Source organism: Lissotriton helveticus, chromosome 11, assembly GCF_964261635.1.
Source record: "Lissotriton helveticus chromosome 11, aLisHel1.1, whole genome shotgun sequence".
NCBI classification, from domain to species: Eukaryota; Metazoa; Chordata; class Amphibia; order Caudata; family Salamandridae; genus Lissotriton; species Lissotriton helveticus.
Genome location: NC_136072.1, coordinates 584,067,999 through 584,087,734, shown reverse-complemented (window position 1 = coordinate 584,087,734; position 19,736 = coordinate 584,067,999). Strand labels below are relative to the sequence as shown.

Below are 19,736 nucleotides of genomic sequence, written 5' to 3'. Positions count from 1 at the left end.
TTGAGGTCAGAGTTGAACCATGATCCATGTACCAGAGTGTGAGACATTTAGGTTATGTTCCAGGGTCTGGTGCAGATGGATCCAAGGGTACTTGGTCTCATGCATCCTGCTGGCCCCTCGTGCCCCCTGGAAAGTGTGGGCCTTGCAGTGGAACCTCTGCTTGCATGGGCACAAGACTGGGTTTGAATATAGGACATCTGCATCATGGAAGAGGTCGCCCAGGTTCTTCAGTGGTGTCTGTCGGGCCTGCATTCGCCTGTTCTCTCTATCCCATCCTGTGTTCATGGTAGTGATGCATGCAGCATCTCTGGGCTGGGCTATACGCCCCTGAGCACACAATTAAATTATAATCATTATATCCAGTAGTCCTTGTGCTTCCAATCAATCAGTAAACCACAAATAGTATAGGAATTGTCATCAAATTGTCCTTCCAAGTTTTATTCCAAATGTTCCAAGTAGATCAAGTTCCAATATATATTTCTTCAATACATCAATTCAAATGGTGAAGGTAAGGTTGCCAACACGTGTTTCGTCGTGTGTACATTCCACACATAGACTTCCTCAGGGCTTAAAGCAATATATTTGTAATCCTCTCTAAACTTCTGTTCTCCAATCCAGAAAAATTACGGCAAATGTCTGTACAATATAAAAGACAGACATTACTCAGTTATTCTCAAATTATATGTTCAACTGCTCCCTACGTTCCTAGCAGAAGCCCGCATATCCAAATAGCTCCAGTAGTTAAAGGAACAAAATCAAGCGAAAAACATAATTCATATTATTATATGAAAGTCATAATACGTCATATTCAATAATGGACCCGACATTAGTTAGCGTATGTTACTCCAAATCCGGGTGTAAATCAGTAACTCACCCACTATCTAGTGGTGATTCTTTCACCTGAAATATCTTATCATCTCTGTCACAGTCCTGCTAAAACAAAAATATCCTTATGACATAACGAGCATAAACCAACTGTGCATATAACTCATTAATGTAAGCCTAGAAAATAGAACCTCCACTCACCCACTCCAATGCTGTAAATCACTGTGTGCTGGGGCGCTAAAAATTAAATAGCGAAAGTATTCACTATACACATACATAATGCTGGTAGTTGTGACAGTTGTTATAAACTTAGTACGTTCTCACCTATGTGTCACAACAATAACGCCCGGTCCCCAGACGAATCCGTATCATTCAATAATGTCATTTACGTGTACCAATTTTAAGTAGTCAAGGACCTTCAAAAAGACAAGAAAATAATCGGAGAAAATCTGTAAGTGATAGACTCTTAGGTATCATAAGTAGATACTCTAAAATACTACCCCCACATAATTATCTTACCGAGGGTAGTCTGAATTAGTGGAACCTCATCACCGTCCCGACCTAAAAAACACGAAGGAAGCCATTAAGGACCAGGCATCCTACCTAAGTCATACACGCATTACAAACCCTGTTACGGACTCGAAACACAAAGGCACTCACCCGTAATACAGCGGCAAGTGTCCTCGCTGCGCTCCGGCGTTAGCTGTGAGCGCCATCTAGAAATGCCAAGTTATAGGCTAAAGCATAGTCGCCATATTGTAATGGTGTCGCGCTATAGCTGTGAGCGCCATCTTGAAATGCCTAGATATAGTCTAAAGCATAGTCGCCATCTTTTAATGGTGTACTCGCGCTAAAGTCAATCTCAATATTATTATTACAAAATTCTCTTACCATATCTATGCAATCCAATATAGAGAGATGATATTATTTATGTTAACGCGTCCTCCGTGTCATATAGTTATCAATTAATCGTTGGGTGACAATAAAAGTAATGTGCCACCGCAAATATTATAAGCGTGTCCTGTATAATTGTTGTAGACAGAAATTCCGATCTTTCTTATTGAAAATAATAGGATTCTACCTAATCTTGTCGCTATCACCTACATGTTGTCAATTCATATCCACCGATGCATAGGGTGAGTGGAGAACGAGGCGCAAGTCAGTAGCCTCGATAAGTCTAAAAAATCCTATGGTTGTTCAATTAGATAACAAATCTAACCACTGCCAATGCATAAGGAAATAACGGACGCGTTCCATAGTCGAGTCCAAGCCAAAGTAAAATAATTAAACACCTTGTGTAGCCAAGTGTACTATGGGATACCATAAATAAAGAAAGAAAAGGTGTACAGGCAGATTACCCACCAACAGAAGGAAAGACAATTTCCTATTGTAACAGTTATCTAACTATACATTCCGTAACATACACTGAAACATATCAGTCTTTATTTATGGTATCCCATAGTACACTTGGCTACACAAGGTGTTTAATTATTTTACTTTGGCTTGGACTCGACTATGGAACGCGTCCGTTATTTCCTTATGCATTGGCAGTGGTTAGATTTGTTATCTAATTGAACAACCATAGGATTTTAATAAGAAAGATCGGAATTTCTGTCTACAACAATTATACAGGACACGCTTATAATATTTCTAGGCATTTCAAGATGGCGCTCACAGCTATAGCGCGACACCATTACAATATGGCGACTATGCTTTAGCCTATAACTTGGCATTTCTAGATGGCGCTCACAGCTAACGCCGGAGCGCAGCGAGGACACTTGCCGCTGTATTACGGGTGAGTGCCTTTGTGTTTCGAGTCCGTAACAGGGTTTGTAATGCGTGTATGACTTAGGTAGGATGCCTGGTCCTTAATGGCTTCCTTCGTGTTTTTTAGGTCGGGACGGTGATGAGGTTCCACTAATTCAGACTACCCTCGGTAAGATAATTATGTGGGGGTAGTATTTTAGAGTATCTACTTATGATACCTAAGAGTCTATCACTTACAGATTTTCTCCGATTATTTTCTTGTCTTTTTGAAGGTCCTTGACTACTTAAAATTGGTACACGTAAATGACATTATTGAATGATACGGATTCGTCTGGGGACCGGGCGTTATTGTTGTGACACATAGGTGAGAACGTACTAAGTTTATAACAACTGTCACAACTACCAGCATTATGTATGTGTATAGTGAATACTTTCGCTATTTAATTTTTAGCGCCCCAGCACACAGTGATTTACAGCATTGGAGTGGGTGAGTGGAGGTTCTATTTTCTAGGCTTACATTAATGAGTTATATGCACAGTTGGTTTATGCTCGTTATGTCATAAGGATATTTTTGTTTTAGCAGGACTGTGACAGAGATGATAAGATATTTCAGGTGAAAGAATCACCACTAGATAGTGGGTGAGTTACTGATTTACACCCGGATTTGGAGTAACATACGCTAACTAATGTCGGGTCCATTATTGAATATGACGTATTATGACTTTCATATAATAATATGAATTATGTTTTTCGCTTGATTTTGTTCCTTTAACTACTGGAGCTATTTGGATATGCGGGCTTCTGCTAGGAACGTAGGGAGCAGTTGAACATATAATTTGAGAATAACTGAGTAATGTCTGTCTTTTATATTGTACAGACATTTGCCGTAATTTTTCTGGATTGGAGAACAGAAGTTTAGAGAGGATTACAAATATATTGCTTTAAGCCCTGAGGAAGTCTATGTGTGGAATGTACACACGACGAAACACGTGTTGGCAACCTTACCTTCACCATTTGAATTGATGTATTGAAGAAATATATATTGGAACTTGATCTACTTGGAACATTTGGAATAAAACTTGGAAGGACAATTTGATGACAATTCCTATACTATTTGTGGTTTACTGATTGATTGGAAGCACAAGGACTACTGGATATAATGATTATAATTTAATTGTGTGCTCAGGGGCGTATAGTACTGTTCTGTTTCTGTTTTGTACAGAAAGACGGGGGTGTTGGATACACGCCCTTCCTCTAGATGCACCAAATCTGACTAAGAATATAAGTTACACATTTCCCTGATATTAAGAGGAGCGCCCTGAGTTTGTTTGTATCCCATTTTTTGAAATCTCTGGGCTGGGGAAGCCACTTAGGAGTGGCCTAGATCAAAGGGCTTTGGTTTCCTGTGAAGCAGAGGCACCACATCTACCTTCTGGAGCTTAATGCCATTAGGTTGGCTCTGAAGGCCTTCCTCCCATCCATGAACTGAAAGCCGTTTAATTTCCTCAGGGACAACAAAACTGCATGGAATATAGCAAGAAGCAGTTCAGTGTGGGGTTTAGGTTCCTGTGCTAGGAAGTGCTCCAACCCTGGAGGTTGCTCTAATGGCCAAACATTTAACAGTCTCTCTAAATACTGCAGCAGACAAGCTCAGTAGACCATAAATAGTGTCTGAATCCAGATGTGGTTCAAGGCATATTTGGCTGGTAGGATGTGCTTTGGGTAAATCTTTTCACCACTGGAATGAAAGTGTAGTGTCACGATTAACGCTTGCTGAAGTTTCTGACTCAAGATTCCCTCTCAGGTGCATTTTACCTTCACTGGGACTCCAATCTATTGTATTCCTTTCCACCTCAGCTGCTTCTGCCCTAAGTTTGGAAGGTCAGGAGGGAATAAGCTCAGCTCATCCTTATTGCCCAAATTGGATCAGGAGGCTGTCATACTATGACTAGCTGAGATTGAGCATTTGCTGTCTGGTTCATCTACTTATTTGGGAGGATCCCCTGTTTCAACAACAGGGTCGAGTCCTGCAAACCGAATGTCAATAACCTACACCTCCATGCATGGAAATTGAGTGGTACCAACTGAGTGGGTTTGATCTGTCTTTGGAAGTTTTGGAAGTTATGCTTGCAACTTGGTGCCTGTGTACCAAATCTGTTTATTCTGTTTGTTGGGTGACATTTGTTTCCTGGTGAGTAGACTGTCAGGTTGACCCTCTTCAGGCAAAGCAGTTTGATGTTTGTCTTACTTTGCTGTGGGCACTGTTAAAGGTTATTTGTTGGCCCTTTCTTCCTCTATATCTTTCCTGACCAACTTTTGTTATTCAAGTCACAGGTTGTTAGACGTTTCTTAAAAGATCTTGTATATATGTTTGCGTGTACACCCTTTATTATGCCCCAGTGGGACCTTATCTTGGGCCTCACGTTCTTCATATGGATATACTTCGAGCCTTTGCACAGCTTCTTACTTAGATTGCAGACTATATAGATGGTATTCCTCACTGCAATTACTTCTGTGGGCTGTGTCAGTGAGATGCAAGCGCTGTCATTGCAACCTCTGTATACCACCTTCTTCGTTGACAAATTGGTGCTGCAAATTTGTGCTTCTTTTCTGCCAAAGAGGTTGTCACTTTTCCATGTGGGCCAATCCATTCAGCTCCATGCCTTTTTCATTCCTCCACACCCCTCTAAGGAAGAAGAGAGGCTTCACTGGTTGGTCTTAAAAAGAACCCATAGCTTTTACATTGAGAGCATTACAGATCACTTGGTGGATGAGAAGCTTTTCATCAGCTTTTCCTGTGCTAGGAAGGTGCTTTGAAGGGAACCTTGTCTATATGGATCATCCTTTGCATATAAACATGCTCTGCAAAGGCAGCCACTACACCTTTGACTAGGGTTATTGGATGTGTGCAAGGCTGCTATCTGGGCCTTTGTACTAACTTTCAAAAGGCATTACTGTATCAAGTCTGCAGCAGGGGCCATTTCACCCACTCAGTCCTTCAGGACTTCCAGGTATATATCCACTTCTAAGACCATCTACCTTTTGAGACATACTACTCTGGTGTCTATTCGAAAGGTAAATAATTTGCAGTTAGCAGTTTCCATTAGAAGAGCAGGTTACTTACCTTTGGTAAAGCTCTTTATGGTGGATACTCTAACTACTTCTTCTCGGCAAACCCCACAACATGTAAAGAAAGATGGCATCTGGGGCAATGCTTGGAGGGGTTCATGAATATCCTGAAAAGCCTATTGGGTATGAGTAAGGTACGATGGATATAATGAAACTATATCACTTTGAACCTTCTATTTCAAGACTCGCCAACCAGCGCAGTTACCCTTTTTCTTTTCTCATCTCCAGATTCTCTACCTGCACCTGCTTCTCAATGTACGGTTATTCGTACCATTGGTTTTCCCAGCGTAGCTGCTAGTTGGCTATACATTTGAGAAAGAATCTTGCACCCAGAGCCCCTTGGGAGTAGGTTGTGTAATTCTTTGTTCATCAGTGGCTCATTAGTGACCACATTTCAGTTTCCTGACTATGTGCTTCAGTCTGTATGAAGCTTTGGCCCATGTTAGTCCACACTCACCTTTTCCATCCCGAAACACTCGGAGGACATTTGAGTAGTATAAATCTCTTTTCAGCTCTAGTGTGTAATTCTCCCCCATTAATATAGCCACAGTGATAATTGGTTTTCCGCTTTATTAAGCAGATCAAGGGTATCATCGGATTATAGGCCTGTTTGTTCCACTTAAAACAAGCAGAGGAACGGCTCCAGCGGGACAGAGTCATCTATGGTCCTTTGTCAACAATAACACATAAATTATTGTTGGACATTAAGAGATTATTCTCATTAGAATATTTACAATGTTACCATATCAATATCAATACCTTCTTTCCAGGTCTCCATAACAGTTACATAGATCTCTAAATTAGAACATGACATTTGTATTCATACAATTTCGTAATCATTTGTTCGCCATAATGTATAAATCAAAAATGAAAAATCCACACTGTCCTTGTATTTGATACGTGTTGAACAATAAAACGTCCAGTTCTAAACATAGAGCATGGTTTGTCTGAAGATAGTCCACTGTTTATCAAGTCACTGAGCTTTAAAACTGTAGCGGATCCTACTGGGATTGCTTGACGGTCAGCAATGTGGTTTTTCATTGTCCTTTCAAAATGGAGACCTGGGAAGGAGGTATCGATATAAAAGCACTGGGAATAGTGTAATGAAAATAATCTCTAGTGCCCAATAATAATTTGTGTATTATGGACAAAGCACCATAGGTGAATCTGCTCTGCAAGAACCATTTTCTCTGATTGATTTGATAGTCTGCACTCTAGAGGGTTTTTTGGGCTTTCCTGTTTCTTGAGACACTAATGTCCATATCACTTAGTTTGAAGTATCTACCAGTGGCTGCTGCTAGTGACAGAAGTGTGGGGCAGCAGGGGAGAGTTTGGTGGGAATCGGGGGAGAAAAAATAAAAAATAACTTACATGCCGACTGCCGCCTCTCTGTCTTCTTCTGTTCCTGACTCCTAGCAGGACACAGGCTCCCAGACTTCCCTAAGCCAATCACAATGCTGCTGTCATGCTGGTGACAGTATTACCAGCATGGCAGCAGCTTCTTGATTGGTCTGAGTGGCCTGGTTTTCTGCTCAGACAATGCCTGGGAGCTTGGGACTGTTCTCCACCTGGCTGTGCAACACAGCCGGATGGAGAAATACTAAGTGCGCATGTCAGTTAAGACAGCAGGCCATACCGTCATGCACACTTATGGTGCCTGCCACTCCTCCTCTCTGTGTGATGACAGCCCAACCCTGCCCTACCGTAAACTGTCTCAGTACTGAAAAGTAAAATGTTAATAACATTGTGTTATTATCATTTTATTTGTCCTTTTTGCAGTGCTTAGGGAGCAGTGGGGCAACTTTCCTCTTCCTTAATGGAGGAGCAGTCACTGATATCTACCACAGCAACATTTGGGGTGGATAGTCTCTTGCTGTGTTTGGCAAAAAACAAGCCCCACAGTGAATCTGGGACACTATCCGTTGTAAGGAAGTGGCCCTTTATTGATTTAGAAGTATGTGGTCCATCTTGCAACATGTTGCAGTTGAGCTGCAAAATAATAAAGTTGATAGTGAGGTGTACCTAGCACCCCCTTCAACAGTGGAGTAATAGCAAATCTTTTCAAATGAGGGATGTGAGTACAGTGTCTAGTTCCTTGAACAAGGGGTGTAGTAATTTTGCGGGGGAGCATGACCATTCTGAATAATGCAGTTCCACTCAGCACCTCCAAAGGTAATATCTGTTAGAGTCATATTCGATTTCTATGGCTTGGTATACACTCCCCCTCAACAGGTCAGCATCTGAGAGATAACATTGAATGCCCTGCTCAATACCGCATACTGCAGACTCAATTTGACTAGTCTTGACTCTAGCTGTGGCAGAAAAGTGTAATAGCCTGATCCCGCCCAACATCTGCAGGCCCATACCAACCTTTTCCAACACTGGGTTCAGATATGATCAACCTAGGGAATCAAATGCCTTTTTCCATATCCAGCACAGGAATAGTGGCATTTATGAGGTCAGGAGACACTGAGGCCAGGACATTGAACAGTTGTCTGCTGTCGGGGAAGGTATTACAACCCTGGATAAACCCTCTCTGGTCAGAATTGACTAGCACAGACAGCATTGAAATCAGTCAGTTTGAGAGTACTTTGGTGAGTATTTTGTGGTTCAATTCAATATTGACAGGTATCTGTATGAGGCTTTCACATATTTCCTGTCCTATAGCTCTAGGTGTTTAAGGGCACAATTTGAAGGCAAATTTATCATGAAAATTGTGCATACGACATATCCCTGCACTTTCCTGATGATGCAGCTTGACGCAGAAAGGTGGCTGACAGCGCCACGCTGCATCATTAACTTGAAACAAGGAAAGGGAGTTCAAAAACATTTGATGTCAAAAACCTCAGGGAAGTGTGCATGCAAGTGATGATTGCACGGTTAGTGTTAGAGTCCAAATAAGGTCTGTCAAGTAGGGGTGAGTATTAGGTATTGAGTTAATAATAGGTTTAGGAATATAGATGTATAGATAGAGGCAGCTTGAGAGCTACAGCTAGTGTTGGGGTAATGAAAAGGAAAGGGTAACACATAGGTAGGAGAAATTTGTGGGTGGGTGTGCTTGGTTGGGAAAAAAAGAGAAAGCAGGGACCATCTCAATTGTTCAAAAAGAAAGTCACAGACTTATCTCAGAAAACCTTAAAATGAAAGGCTCAAGATTTTGTTAAAAGCAAAAAGCATAAGAGCCTAAGATTGTGGACCATGAGATTAATCCACTGAGAGATTTTTTCGAAGGCCAGATAGGCCTTATTTTGATACAATATCAATTTACTCTATTGAAGTGTTGGTTCCACGTCATTTTCTGCACTAAGTGCTGTTTGGATTTAAGTGGTTGCCTTGAGTGCCTCGGTATTTGGGCGCTGCAATCACTGGCGATAGATGCCATGGTGACTGGCTGTATCAAATAAGGTTATTCCAGTGCATCAACATCTTTTGATAGAAGGGCTTGTGAAATGAAAGCTTTAATTTGACTTCCCTGGTAGAGCTTTAACTCTAAGGCTCTCAAAGGACCATGTACACAGAAGCACACATTGAGACCTTTTCAGTGCAAGGTTTATATGTTGCACTTGAACAAGAAGCCGAATTCAAGCAATTTAGAGCTGACAGCAATTGATATGATTTCTGTTTGTTACACCCCACACAAAGACATATATTGGGGTTTTGTTACAGATCTCTTTGTGCTGTGTCTTAAATTCAACAGTACATTGGTACCTCTTTAAACTTTTGGGCAGAGCATTTCTGGTTAAGAGAGAAGTTGTTAGTTCCACGTTTAGTCTATGGGGGTTTATTGGATATAGATTTGCTTGTCAATTCCTCAAGAAGATATGTGTGAACTTTTTGTTCAGGTTATCAAAGACTCCCACAGGATTAGCCTTTAGAACTACTGACAATGATAATATATGTTTCACTCCTGTGAATCGGATGTTTGCAAACACTAAAGAGTTTTTTCACATGTACTAACCCCATTTTGCGAGTCGGTGATCTATTATCGACTCGCAAAATGGGGTTTGCGAGTCAGTATTATTAAAGGGCCTTTCAAGGTCATCCCTTCCTAATAGCGAGTCGCAGGGAACTGTATGAATGATTTCAACTGGAATGCAGTAGCAAAACATTCATACATAACTGACTCCATGAAGGAGGTAGTAACCCATTTGCAAACAGGAAGGGATCCTCAATGGATCCCTTCCCCTTTGTGTATGTAGGCACCAACATTTTTTAAGAGCAGACACCTGCCTACTCTTAAAAAATGAAAAGGAAACTTCATTTTTCTTTTTTTAAAGAAAACGGGGTGCATTAAAAAAAATTGCTTTTTTTGAAAGGCAGTCACAGACATGGTGGTCTACAGACCTGAGTAGTCCAACATCCCAGTGTTTACAGGCCATTCCCAATGGGTCGTAAATTGAGACCTACCTCATGAATATTGATGAGGTAGGTCATTTGCAACCCCATTGGGAATCGCTAAATGTGTCTGAGACACATTAATATACATTGCATTTTGCTTGTCTCTAATTGCGAGTCGCAAACAAATCTCAATTAGAGGCTTACAAAATGAAGTGGCCATACATCTGGCCTTTGGTGCTGAAAGATTAGACAGACCAGAAGTTTAGCATGGCTATTTCTTACATCATGATCATAAAGTTATGAATTTTTTGTGGGAATGCTGTATTAATTTATCAAGCTCTTTCCTGCAGTGAGTGAGCATTCAAAATTATATGGGTCAAAATGGAAAAGTCAGTCGCCACTTTTGTAAAGTTAAGAAGCTTGTGTATGCCCAGGGAGACCCACTGGGTTAAACACGACATTTTAAAGTGTATTTGCCTTCTCAGATGGGCCCGGTGGAGCATCCACACTTTGAGTATGGCCTGGTCCCCTTCCCCAGACTCCCATTCCTAAATACAAGCTGCATGTTGGACCACCTGCATCCTTCTAGAGAGAACGGCCGTGGGGCACTAAGACCTAAAGACTTATTTTTACTTAGATGGCTATAGAAAACCTTCTGATTTCTTGTGAAAGTGTGAAATCTTGAGCAGAATCCACCAGCAGGGTTCCTTTTTTCTAAAAGAATAGGGTGGTGTAGGAAATTCCTCCACTGGATTCTCCATTGGATTTAGCATTACCTTCAGAAAATAAGGAGTTTCCATTGCCATGTGGCTGTAAGTCATTCTCATGGTTTATTATGTTTCTAGTGGATCATCATGGGGCTGAACAGGTGGTCATTAGATTTCCTTCAGCTGTTCATGGTTACCTATGTTAGTTCTTCCCCATCAAGCCTGAATTTGGGTCCATGCTTTGAAAAACAATTTTTTCATCACTGACTGACGACACTAATTTTGCTGGACATCATTGAAGTTGCTTACTTGCTGCTGCAGCACATTTAATCATGAGTAATCTAAAGCTGGTTTTGGATGACATTTGGGTTCTGTATGAAACTTGGAGACCAAAACTCTGGCAGAGTCAGTCACACATTCAAACTTTGTCATAAAAAAATACGTACATTGGACACTTTTATTTTTTTTAAAACGTTTCTGAATTCAACATTTTGCTAGCAGATGTGACATTCATAGTTTTTATATGAGTGCTGGAATTCATATTAATCCTGATTTTGTTAGGTTCTTTTCATATTAATCAATAGGTCAAGATTCTGGTCTTCTTTCAGATTTTTAGTGTGCACATTAGTATTGCAAAACTATATTGTCCATGTTATTTTTCTTAAGTTTATGGATATTACAAACTCGGATCCTCTCTTCCTAGCTCATGGATCAGCCTAGGTCTGTGGATGTTGATCCACCACAATGTCAGCAGTAGTGAAAGTGATATCTTATAGTCTTTGACTCTCCAATACCACAGGCTCAAACCCTTCTTTCACCCTTAGACCCTAACAGCTTTTACTGCGATACTGAAAGGCCAGGAGTGCTGGATCCTTGTCCAATTTTCAGGATAACTGTGTAAGATAAATATATATATATACAATATATGAAAATAGATTCCATTTACGTTGTCCTTAAATGCTGGCCTGGAACCAGACTCCTGGACACCCATGGGCTAGACGAAGGGCAAAAGGTGGTAATAACACAAAGTTAAAAGGGATCACAACCCTTTTTAGCAACTGGCTAAAGGCAGCCTTAGCTGTCAGTGTCCAGACACTAGTAACACCCCTACAGTGCAGGACCTGGTGTATTGTGGGAAGATATACGCCATTCACTTGTTGTTTTGTAGGTAGTAATATTGCTCTGTAAATTTCAGCTTAAAAATTTAATATGCATGGCACGGGAGTCGGCAAAAAGTGGCAGATGTCCCATCTACCGTATTTAGAGTGCATAGAGGCCCTATACAATCTAAAAAAGGTGGATGGTTTGTCAGGCACTTTTTGGCAGATGTCCCTTGTCCGCCAAATTTTAAATAAGTCCCATTGATTTCTCTATTAGGCTCTATCCAGCTCACAGATGTGCCCAGTGGTTCTTAGAATATTGGGCCCATTTCACAAAGGTAAACTGAGACGAAAGTCTTATTTTACGACTTTCGGTATTCACAAAGGGCATTTACGAGTAGTAAAGTTAGACTTTTGTCTCAATTAAACTTAAGTTTAACTGAGACCAAAACTAAGACAAAAGTTTAACTTTACTACTCGTAAATGCATTTTGTGAATACCGAAAGTCGTAAAGTTAGACTTTTGTCTCAGTTTTCTTTGTGAATCGAGCCCACGTAAAGTGGTACGTGCGTGATGCAGGGCTCTCATAAAGATTTATGAAGCCATGCAAAGCCACCGTACGTGGCTTTGAGTGACCTCATATATCATGAGTAAGATGACACAGCGCAAATCGCTGCGTCACCTTACTCTGCACAGGAGTGGCTTTCCAAGGGCGTTGCGGTGGGCTTTTCCACCCAACACTCATGAAATTTGACGCTGCCCTGGATTTACAAAGTGTTGTAAACCTGGGGAAGCACCAAATCTGTACGCCTCCCGAGGTGAGGCATAACAAGAAGAAATATGTTTACTGCTCCTCATTTTTAACTCTTTCCATGTTCTGCAGCACACATAGAAAAAGGAAAATACCTAGTAGGATTGTTTTTGTACAGCACAAACTAAATTCTACTTTCATGGGAGGCACCCTTGTACCACGGTGCAAGGGTGCCTACATTGGCCTAGGATGCCGAAACGGCGCCATCCCACGCAGAAAGGACAGGAATGCACTGCATTGCTTAAATAGAGTGTATTCCTTCCCTTTCACTTAGGTGTAAGGCAGCACAGCAAGATGCCTTGCTGTGCTACCCTACGCCAAAGTGCCATAAATGAGGCCTTTTGTCTGAACAGCTGGTGGCCCCCTGCACTGCAGGTGCTGGTGGGGCTTCTGCTACGCCCCTGCTAGGAGCCCCAGTTACCACTGTCATTCTTCAATCCCAGGCCGGTGCTCACACATACCGACTTTGCAGAGCCTGCACAACGACCAATCACTATTAGTTTGACTAGATGCAAAACCTGAGGGTTTAGGCATTGCGAGACAAGAGGCTAGAGGCAACGGGGGAGGGTCCCCTCTTTCTTAGAATTTTTAAGGGAAATTATCCTTTTTTTGACAGGACTTTGTGCTGATGTTAGAATTGAGATTATTAAGCGTAAATCTTCTTCGAGAACTATCCCGACAATTTCTCTAAATGCAGTCACGCTTTTCTAAAGGTTTCACATCTAATCTACGTACTGGATAACCTTTCTACAGGTGACCAACCTTATATTTATGGAAAAGTCTACAATATATGTTGATTACATATAAAGCTGAGGCTGTTGAAGGATAAAACATGTTTTTTGGTAACCATCTTTCTGTTTCCCAGGTACACAGCTTCACCAACACTATCAGCATTACCCAGGCATTCTTGTCACCTGAGAATGCCTCCCTGTCCGCCCACCTGATGCATTCTGCGAGGAAGGCTCAGCCGTCCACTTACAATTTCTCTGCACAGGTGAGTCACGCTACTCTCTACAAATTCACACAAACCAGCTTTTCAGTTTCCCAAATTCACACAGCTGCATCCTGTCAAGCCACCAAATTCATACAGTTGCAATGTCCTAAATAAACCCCATCAGCCTATTGTCCCCAAATTCAGTCATCTTCTGTGCTCTCGGAATTCATAGTCACATCCTCTCAGTATCTCAAATTCATTCCTGTGGTTGCCTGGCCTCATAAATTCTACGGTCCTCATTTATGAGGTTTTGCCTTCGGGCAGCGCCTCAGGCCTTCCTGCGGCGCTGCCCTACAGCAAAAGAAAAGAGCAGCAATGTGCCATATCTATCAGAAACAGCGCATTTCAGTCCTTTTTTCTGGCGTACAATGGGCTGCTGTGCGCCAACGCAGGCATCTCTGCAAGATGGTGCAAAAGGTGTCTGCGTTGCGGGGTTGATTTTTTTTGTGCAGGAAGGGAAACTTTCCTGCACAAAAACAATCACAAGAGGCTTCTTCCTCTTTCTATGTGTGCTGCATTATGCAGCACACATAGAAAGCAGCAAACATAGAAAAGGGAAAAACGAGAAGAAATAAACATATTTCTCCTCTTTGTGCCTCCCTTACGCCTCCTCTGGGGAGGCATAAGTTTTTGGCGCTGCCTCGATTTCCGATTTCCCGTAAATCTGGGTTTGTACCAAAAACCCATGGATGTTGCTGGGAACACCTCCAACAACACCTATTGCATGCCCCTTTAATGCAGAAAACTGCGTTAAAGGGAACAATATTTACGAGGAAGTATTTAGCCAAAAAAGTGTCTTAGTGCTGTCTCGTAAATATGGAGCAGGATCCTGCGCCATGGAACGTCACAAAAAGTGGTGTTCCGATGGCGCCAGGGGACTCATAAATGAGGCCCTAAGTTTCTAATCGCAAATTTATTGTCAGAGACTCTAAATTCTTCAAATTCATATACTTACAATCATTCCACTCCCCTGATGTACGCAATCATAACCTTTCTTGTTCATGCACTATATAAGCACATCTTTTGAAATCCCTGAATTCATCCAGTTATAACAACTCAACTCCAGATTGGTATTCCTAACCTATCTACTTTCTTCATTTGCAGTCACACTGACACAATCGCAAAATCACAGCTACAAATTCTTCAGCCTCCAAACTGACAATCACAATATTTACCCACACAAATTCTGTGCCACAACTAACCAGCTCTACATGAGAGCATGCTCAGTCACAATCTCTCAGCAGAAGCCAATCACCATCTTTGCACTGAATTCATATCATTGCAGCTTCTCCCCACTATCAATTCTCTGCACCCTCATGATCTCAAGCTCCCAGTTCTCTCCCTCACAACTGCTATATACAAATCTGTGGTCACTAACTTAACTCCAACAGCAACTTCTGTATACTTCGGTCGCAAGAGCCAGAATCAGGAAATATTTTTAGGAGAATCACTGAGTATTGAAATCGTTCAGATTCATTTTACGTGAATGTTTTGATATTCTTCTGAACCTTTAGGCCTTCATTAAAAGCAGTCCGCTAAATGGTGTGATATTTATTGCACCTGATAAAATCTGACTATGCTGACTTGTAATTTATCCTGTACAATAAGTACTAGCCAATTTAGATTTTTTTAAAGAAAATATCATGCAGATTCTGGTGCTCACCATACAAAAATCCACCGATTTCAGAAAATACCGGCCTTTTCTCCCCACAAAATAGTGCACGTTTGACCTGCTAATGTTTATCACTAAATCCATGTTACAGCATTTTTCTAATGAATTATTATGGTGTATGAAATATGCTGAGATAAAAGCACTTACAGATCCTGGACTCAGCCCAGACAACTTACAGATTCAATATAGTTCATGGCATTTATAGACGCACAGCTACCTCCGTGGAGGTGTCCCGGCGCTAGTGGAAAGCTCGCGAGAGTAAGGGAGGAACTGATGATAACATAGCCTCGAGAGACGTATCAACACAAGGGTTTTAAGATTAAGTCGGGAGACAGATTCTGAGGAACTGCAGGGCAGACTGTGCGGCAGAGTGTTCCACAATTTGGAGTCCAGACACGTGAAGGTACGCCCTCCTCGTCTATGCGGGGAACATACAGTAACTTGAGGTTTTTGGACCTCAAAGCTCTGGACTGGAAATAGGGCTTACGTTTCCTCCAAAGATAGAGAGGACCTTTATGAGTGACAGCAGATCAGGATCCCCCTTTAGGTTGGGAATGTGAGATGCATATGTAATCCCTATCTGTCCTTCCTTTGCACCAAGATGTGCACTGGGAAACATTCTGTTCCAGACTAGGATAGATCGTCCCCACCCACACATGATCCTTTTAGTTATACAAGAAGACCGTTCCCTGCCCAAATCCTGAACTTTTCTTCAGTTTTAGTGCAAAAGCATTATGACCCAGTCTTGGCAGCGTGAAGCTATTTAGCTTAATATTCTGTGCATAATCCTGCCATCACCGCAGATGTTGCTACTATAACAAATGTGAGTGTTGTTAGTAACGTTTATCGTATATAAAATATATGTATTACAATAATGAAAATTGTACAAATAAACATTAAAAAAATGAATCAAATGAACTATACATTATCACAAATTTATCAAACTCTACGGTAAAGAATTAAATCTTAGACTAAAATGCCACAATTGTGTGGTTTCAACAATAGAGTCCTTTAAAAGAGCATAGGCACAGCCCAAAAATTGCTGTAATTTTCCAATAAAACTGCAATCCTACGCGCAGAAGCTGAGGTTAATCCCCTACTTAATAGAACTGATGCTGGAGACCTTAAATGAACCTCAGAATTACTTTCTCCTTAAGTCAAATCATTTTAGACATAAACCAATGATATGAGTGGTTTCTTTTTTGGAACCACGGAGTGGACAGCTTGATGTAGCTCAGCATTTGACGTTCCAGGATCCTTTAAATTGGCTTAATGGGATATTCATTAACCTGAATCTCAAAATTAAATTTTAGTTGTAGCTTCTTAGTTGTTATGTAGATAGTCCTGAGAAGCTGATAAATAAGAGCAAATGTTAGCGCCACACCCTTATAGCCTTGCAGCAGTGAAAAGTAAGTCAAATGTTTGTTAAGCTGTAAGATTTTCTTTACTACGCTGTTCTATTCTAATGGGGGATAGTTTGGCAGAGACGTTAGTGAGGACGTTATTTTTGATGATTCTTTTGACTATACTTGATAAGTTCGAGTCCATGGAGTTTCACGTATTTCTTTCGCTGTTTATCCCAAATTAAACCTTTTAATTAATTAAATTTTGCATTACCATAGTTGCAGACTTAGCCTAAAATTGCAATTTTTATGTATTGATGTCAGTGACGTTAAGGACAGCTCCAGCCGTATTTAACAATGGGGAGTTGCAGAGTGTAAATTCAGCCGTCATCTCACTTCTTTCACATCAGTGTTGTCTAGCTCCTTGATCTTTTTTATATTAAGTACTGGTGAAGCATATAGAAGAAACGGAATAAGCTTGGCATTCATTGCAATAATTGATTGACCAATGGTGCGTATTTGAGAATTTTTTTATGGATTTTGTTATAATGACAACTTCTATTTTTTAAGATCAAATATGATCGCACCATGAAGCTTTACTATCTACAGTAAGACTAAGGTATTCATAATTGTCAACTCTATCTATTCATTTTCTTCCCATTGACCAGCCAGGGCAGTGATGGCAAGGCTTTTCAAAACAACATTACTGGCTTTGCCAATATTTATAGTTAAATCATTTTCGGTATTGTAATCCTCCAATTTTGATAATAGACCTGTTGCGGTTAAAGAAAAGACGACCAAATCATCTGCATAGGCTAAATGGTTGACTGGTTGTGTACCAATGTTTGATGAAAGACCTGCTGCAGCATCAAGATGCAATGGTAGAGCAGAAATATATAAAGAAAACAATATGGATGCCAGAAAGCAACGCAGTTTTAAACCATTGCATGTAAACAGTGCTGATGAAAGCAATTTATTGTTAGATAATTTGATTTTCACCCAAGTTTTATCATATAAGGTGATCAAACATGTAGTAGTGTTGGATCAATGCCCCATTTTAATAATTTGTCAGTCTTCTGTAGCTTACTTTGTTAAACGCGTTGCTATAATCCATGTAGCAGGCATGCAGCAAGAGATTTGTTTTTGTTATTTTGTGAATTCATTCATTCAATGATATTATCTATAGTAGAGCACCCTGATCGACATCCTAATTGTTTGAATTGTCTCAGATTGTTATCAGTTGCCCAAGTATTTGTTCAATAGGTATTTACTGAACAGAAATTCAGTGGAGGTTGAGAAGGGCTATTAGCCAGTAGCTTATAGGATCATTTTGTAGTCTTTTTTTATTAATTGGATGAATAAAAGCTGTTTTTAGGATCATCTATCAGTCCTTTTTATGAATCAGATGCATACTAGCTTCCTTCTATGATGATTTTATCGTGTTGGTTGATAATATTTGAGCAAATACTTGATGTAATATTGCGCTTAACAGAGATGGGTCTCCTTTTAGAACATCAATGGGGATGCCACTTGGGCCCGAATCTAGTGAAGATTAGGATTTTTTTTTTATCAAAGCCTTCATTTCCTGTTGGAATACATCCAAGGCTGTATTTTAGTCGTTCAAAATTGGGGTTAGCATACTGATGTTATTTGACGAGAGATTTTTAGTATGTTCTTGCCAAGTATATAGCTTGATATAAGACACTCATTGGCTGATTCATACAACTTGGTTCTTGGAGCAATTAAAGATCAGAAGTCTTTAGTATTGTTTGACATGATGGCTGCAATTAATTTTGCCTAAGCTGCATCCTGATGTCTCATTTGAATTTCCTGTATATCCCGTACATCACATGTCTTTTCGTGTTTGATGTGAAGTGAGGGTAATTTTTCAGGAGATCTAACATTAGTTTCCTGTGCTGTCTTTTTGTTAAAGTAATTCATCATTTAATAGAGAATCGATTCACAGAACAAATGGTGGTATTGTGTCTATTAAATGTTCATGGAATTAGTAGAAGTAAATTGAAGAATTATGTTTAACAGAGCTTCGCTAAGCCAGTCAGATGACTTGTGGTAAATGTAGTTAGGTGTGGCCAATCTTATTACTATACATTCTTGGTTGTTCGAGGTTGCTAATTTACAATCAAAGTTGTGTTCCATCTAATTCTTTTGGAATTCATTAAGATTAACTTAATATAATTGAGGAATGTATTTATATGATAGTGGTCATAAATAAGCCATCATTTTATTTCCTGGAGATTGTGCTCACACTCTTTCCCCAAACAATCTCAAAACGTTTACAATAGTGAAATCGTGAACAGAAAATAAAAGTAAAATCTATGATACTTTCGAATTTTGTTGTGATAAATGTTGGTCTAGCCGGTTGATTTTGGGGTATCATACCAGTGGTATACAACCTTTACCACGCAACTTTTACCACGACCTACCATTACCACGCAACTTTTACAACGCAGGACCCTTTACCACGCATACCATTACAACGCTGGTATTTACAACGCAGGTACTTTTACAACGCATACCATTACAACGTAAGTATTGGTAAGTATATAATTTTATTTAAAATATTTTAGGTTTGGGTTTCGGGTAAATGGGTATTTTTAGGGTTCAGGGTCAGTTTTCAGTTTTTGGGTAAAGGGGTATTTTTAGGGTTCAGGGTCAGTTTTCAGTTTTTGGGTAAAGGGGTATTTTTAGGGTTCAGGGTCAGTTTTCAGTTTTTGGGTACAGGGGTATTTTTAGGGTTCAGGGTCAGTTTTCAGTTTTTGGGGTACAGGGGTATTTTTAGGGTTCAGGGTCAGTTTTTGGGGTACAGGGGTATTTTTAGGGTTCAGGGTCAGTTTTCAGTTTTTGGGGTACAGGGGTATTTTTAGGGTTCAGGGTCAGTTTTCAGTTTTTGGGGTACAGGGGTATTTTTAGGGTTCAGGGCTGGGTTTGGGTTTTGGGGTTCAGGGGTATTTTTAGGTTTTAGGGCTGGGTTTGGGTTTTGGGGTACAGGGGTATTTTTAACATATATATTTAAAAATTAATAATTAAAT

The 19,736-nt window shown here is 40.4% G+C and overlaps 1 protein-coding gene across 2 annotated transcripts in view; it reads left to right on the top strand.

Annotated features, from left to right (window-relative positions):
* Positions 1 to 19,736, top strand: part of HR (HR lysine demethylase and nuclear receptor corepressor) — a 418,401-nt gene that overhangs the window by 382,498 nt on the left and 16,167 nt on the right. For both annotated transcript variants that reach the window (XM_078666365.1, XM_078666366.1), the window contains one exon: positions 13,543 to 13,671. In XM_078666365.1, coding sequence (XP_078522491.1) covers positions 13,543 to 13,671 — 129 coding nt within the window. The remainder of the gene's footprint in view (positions 1 to 13,542; positions 13,672 to 19,736) is intronic.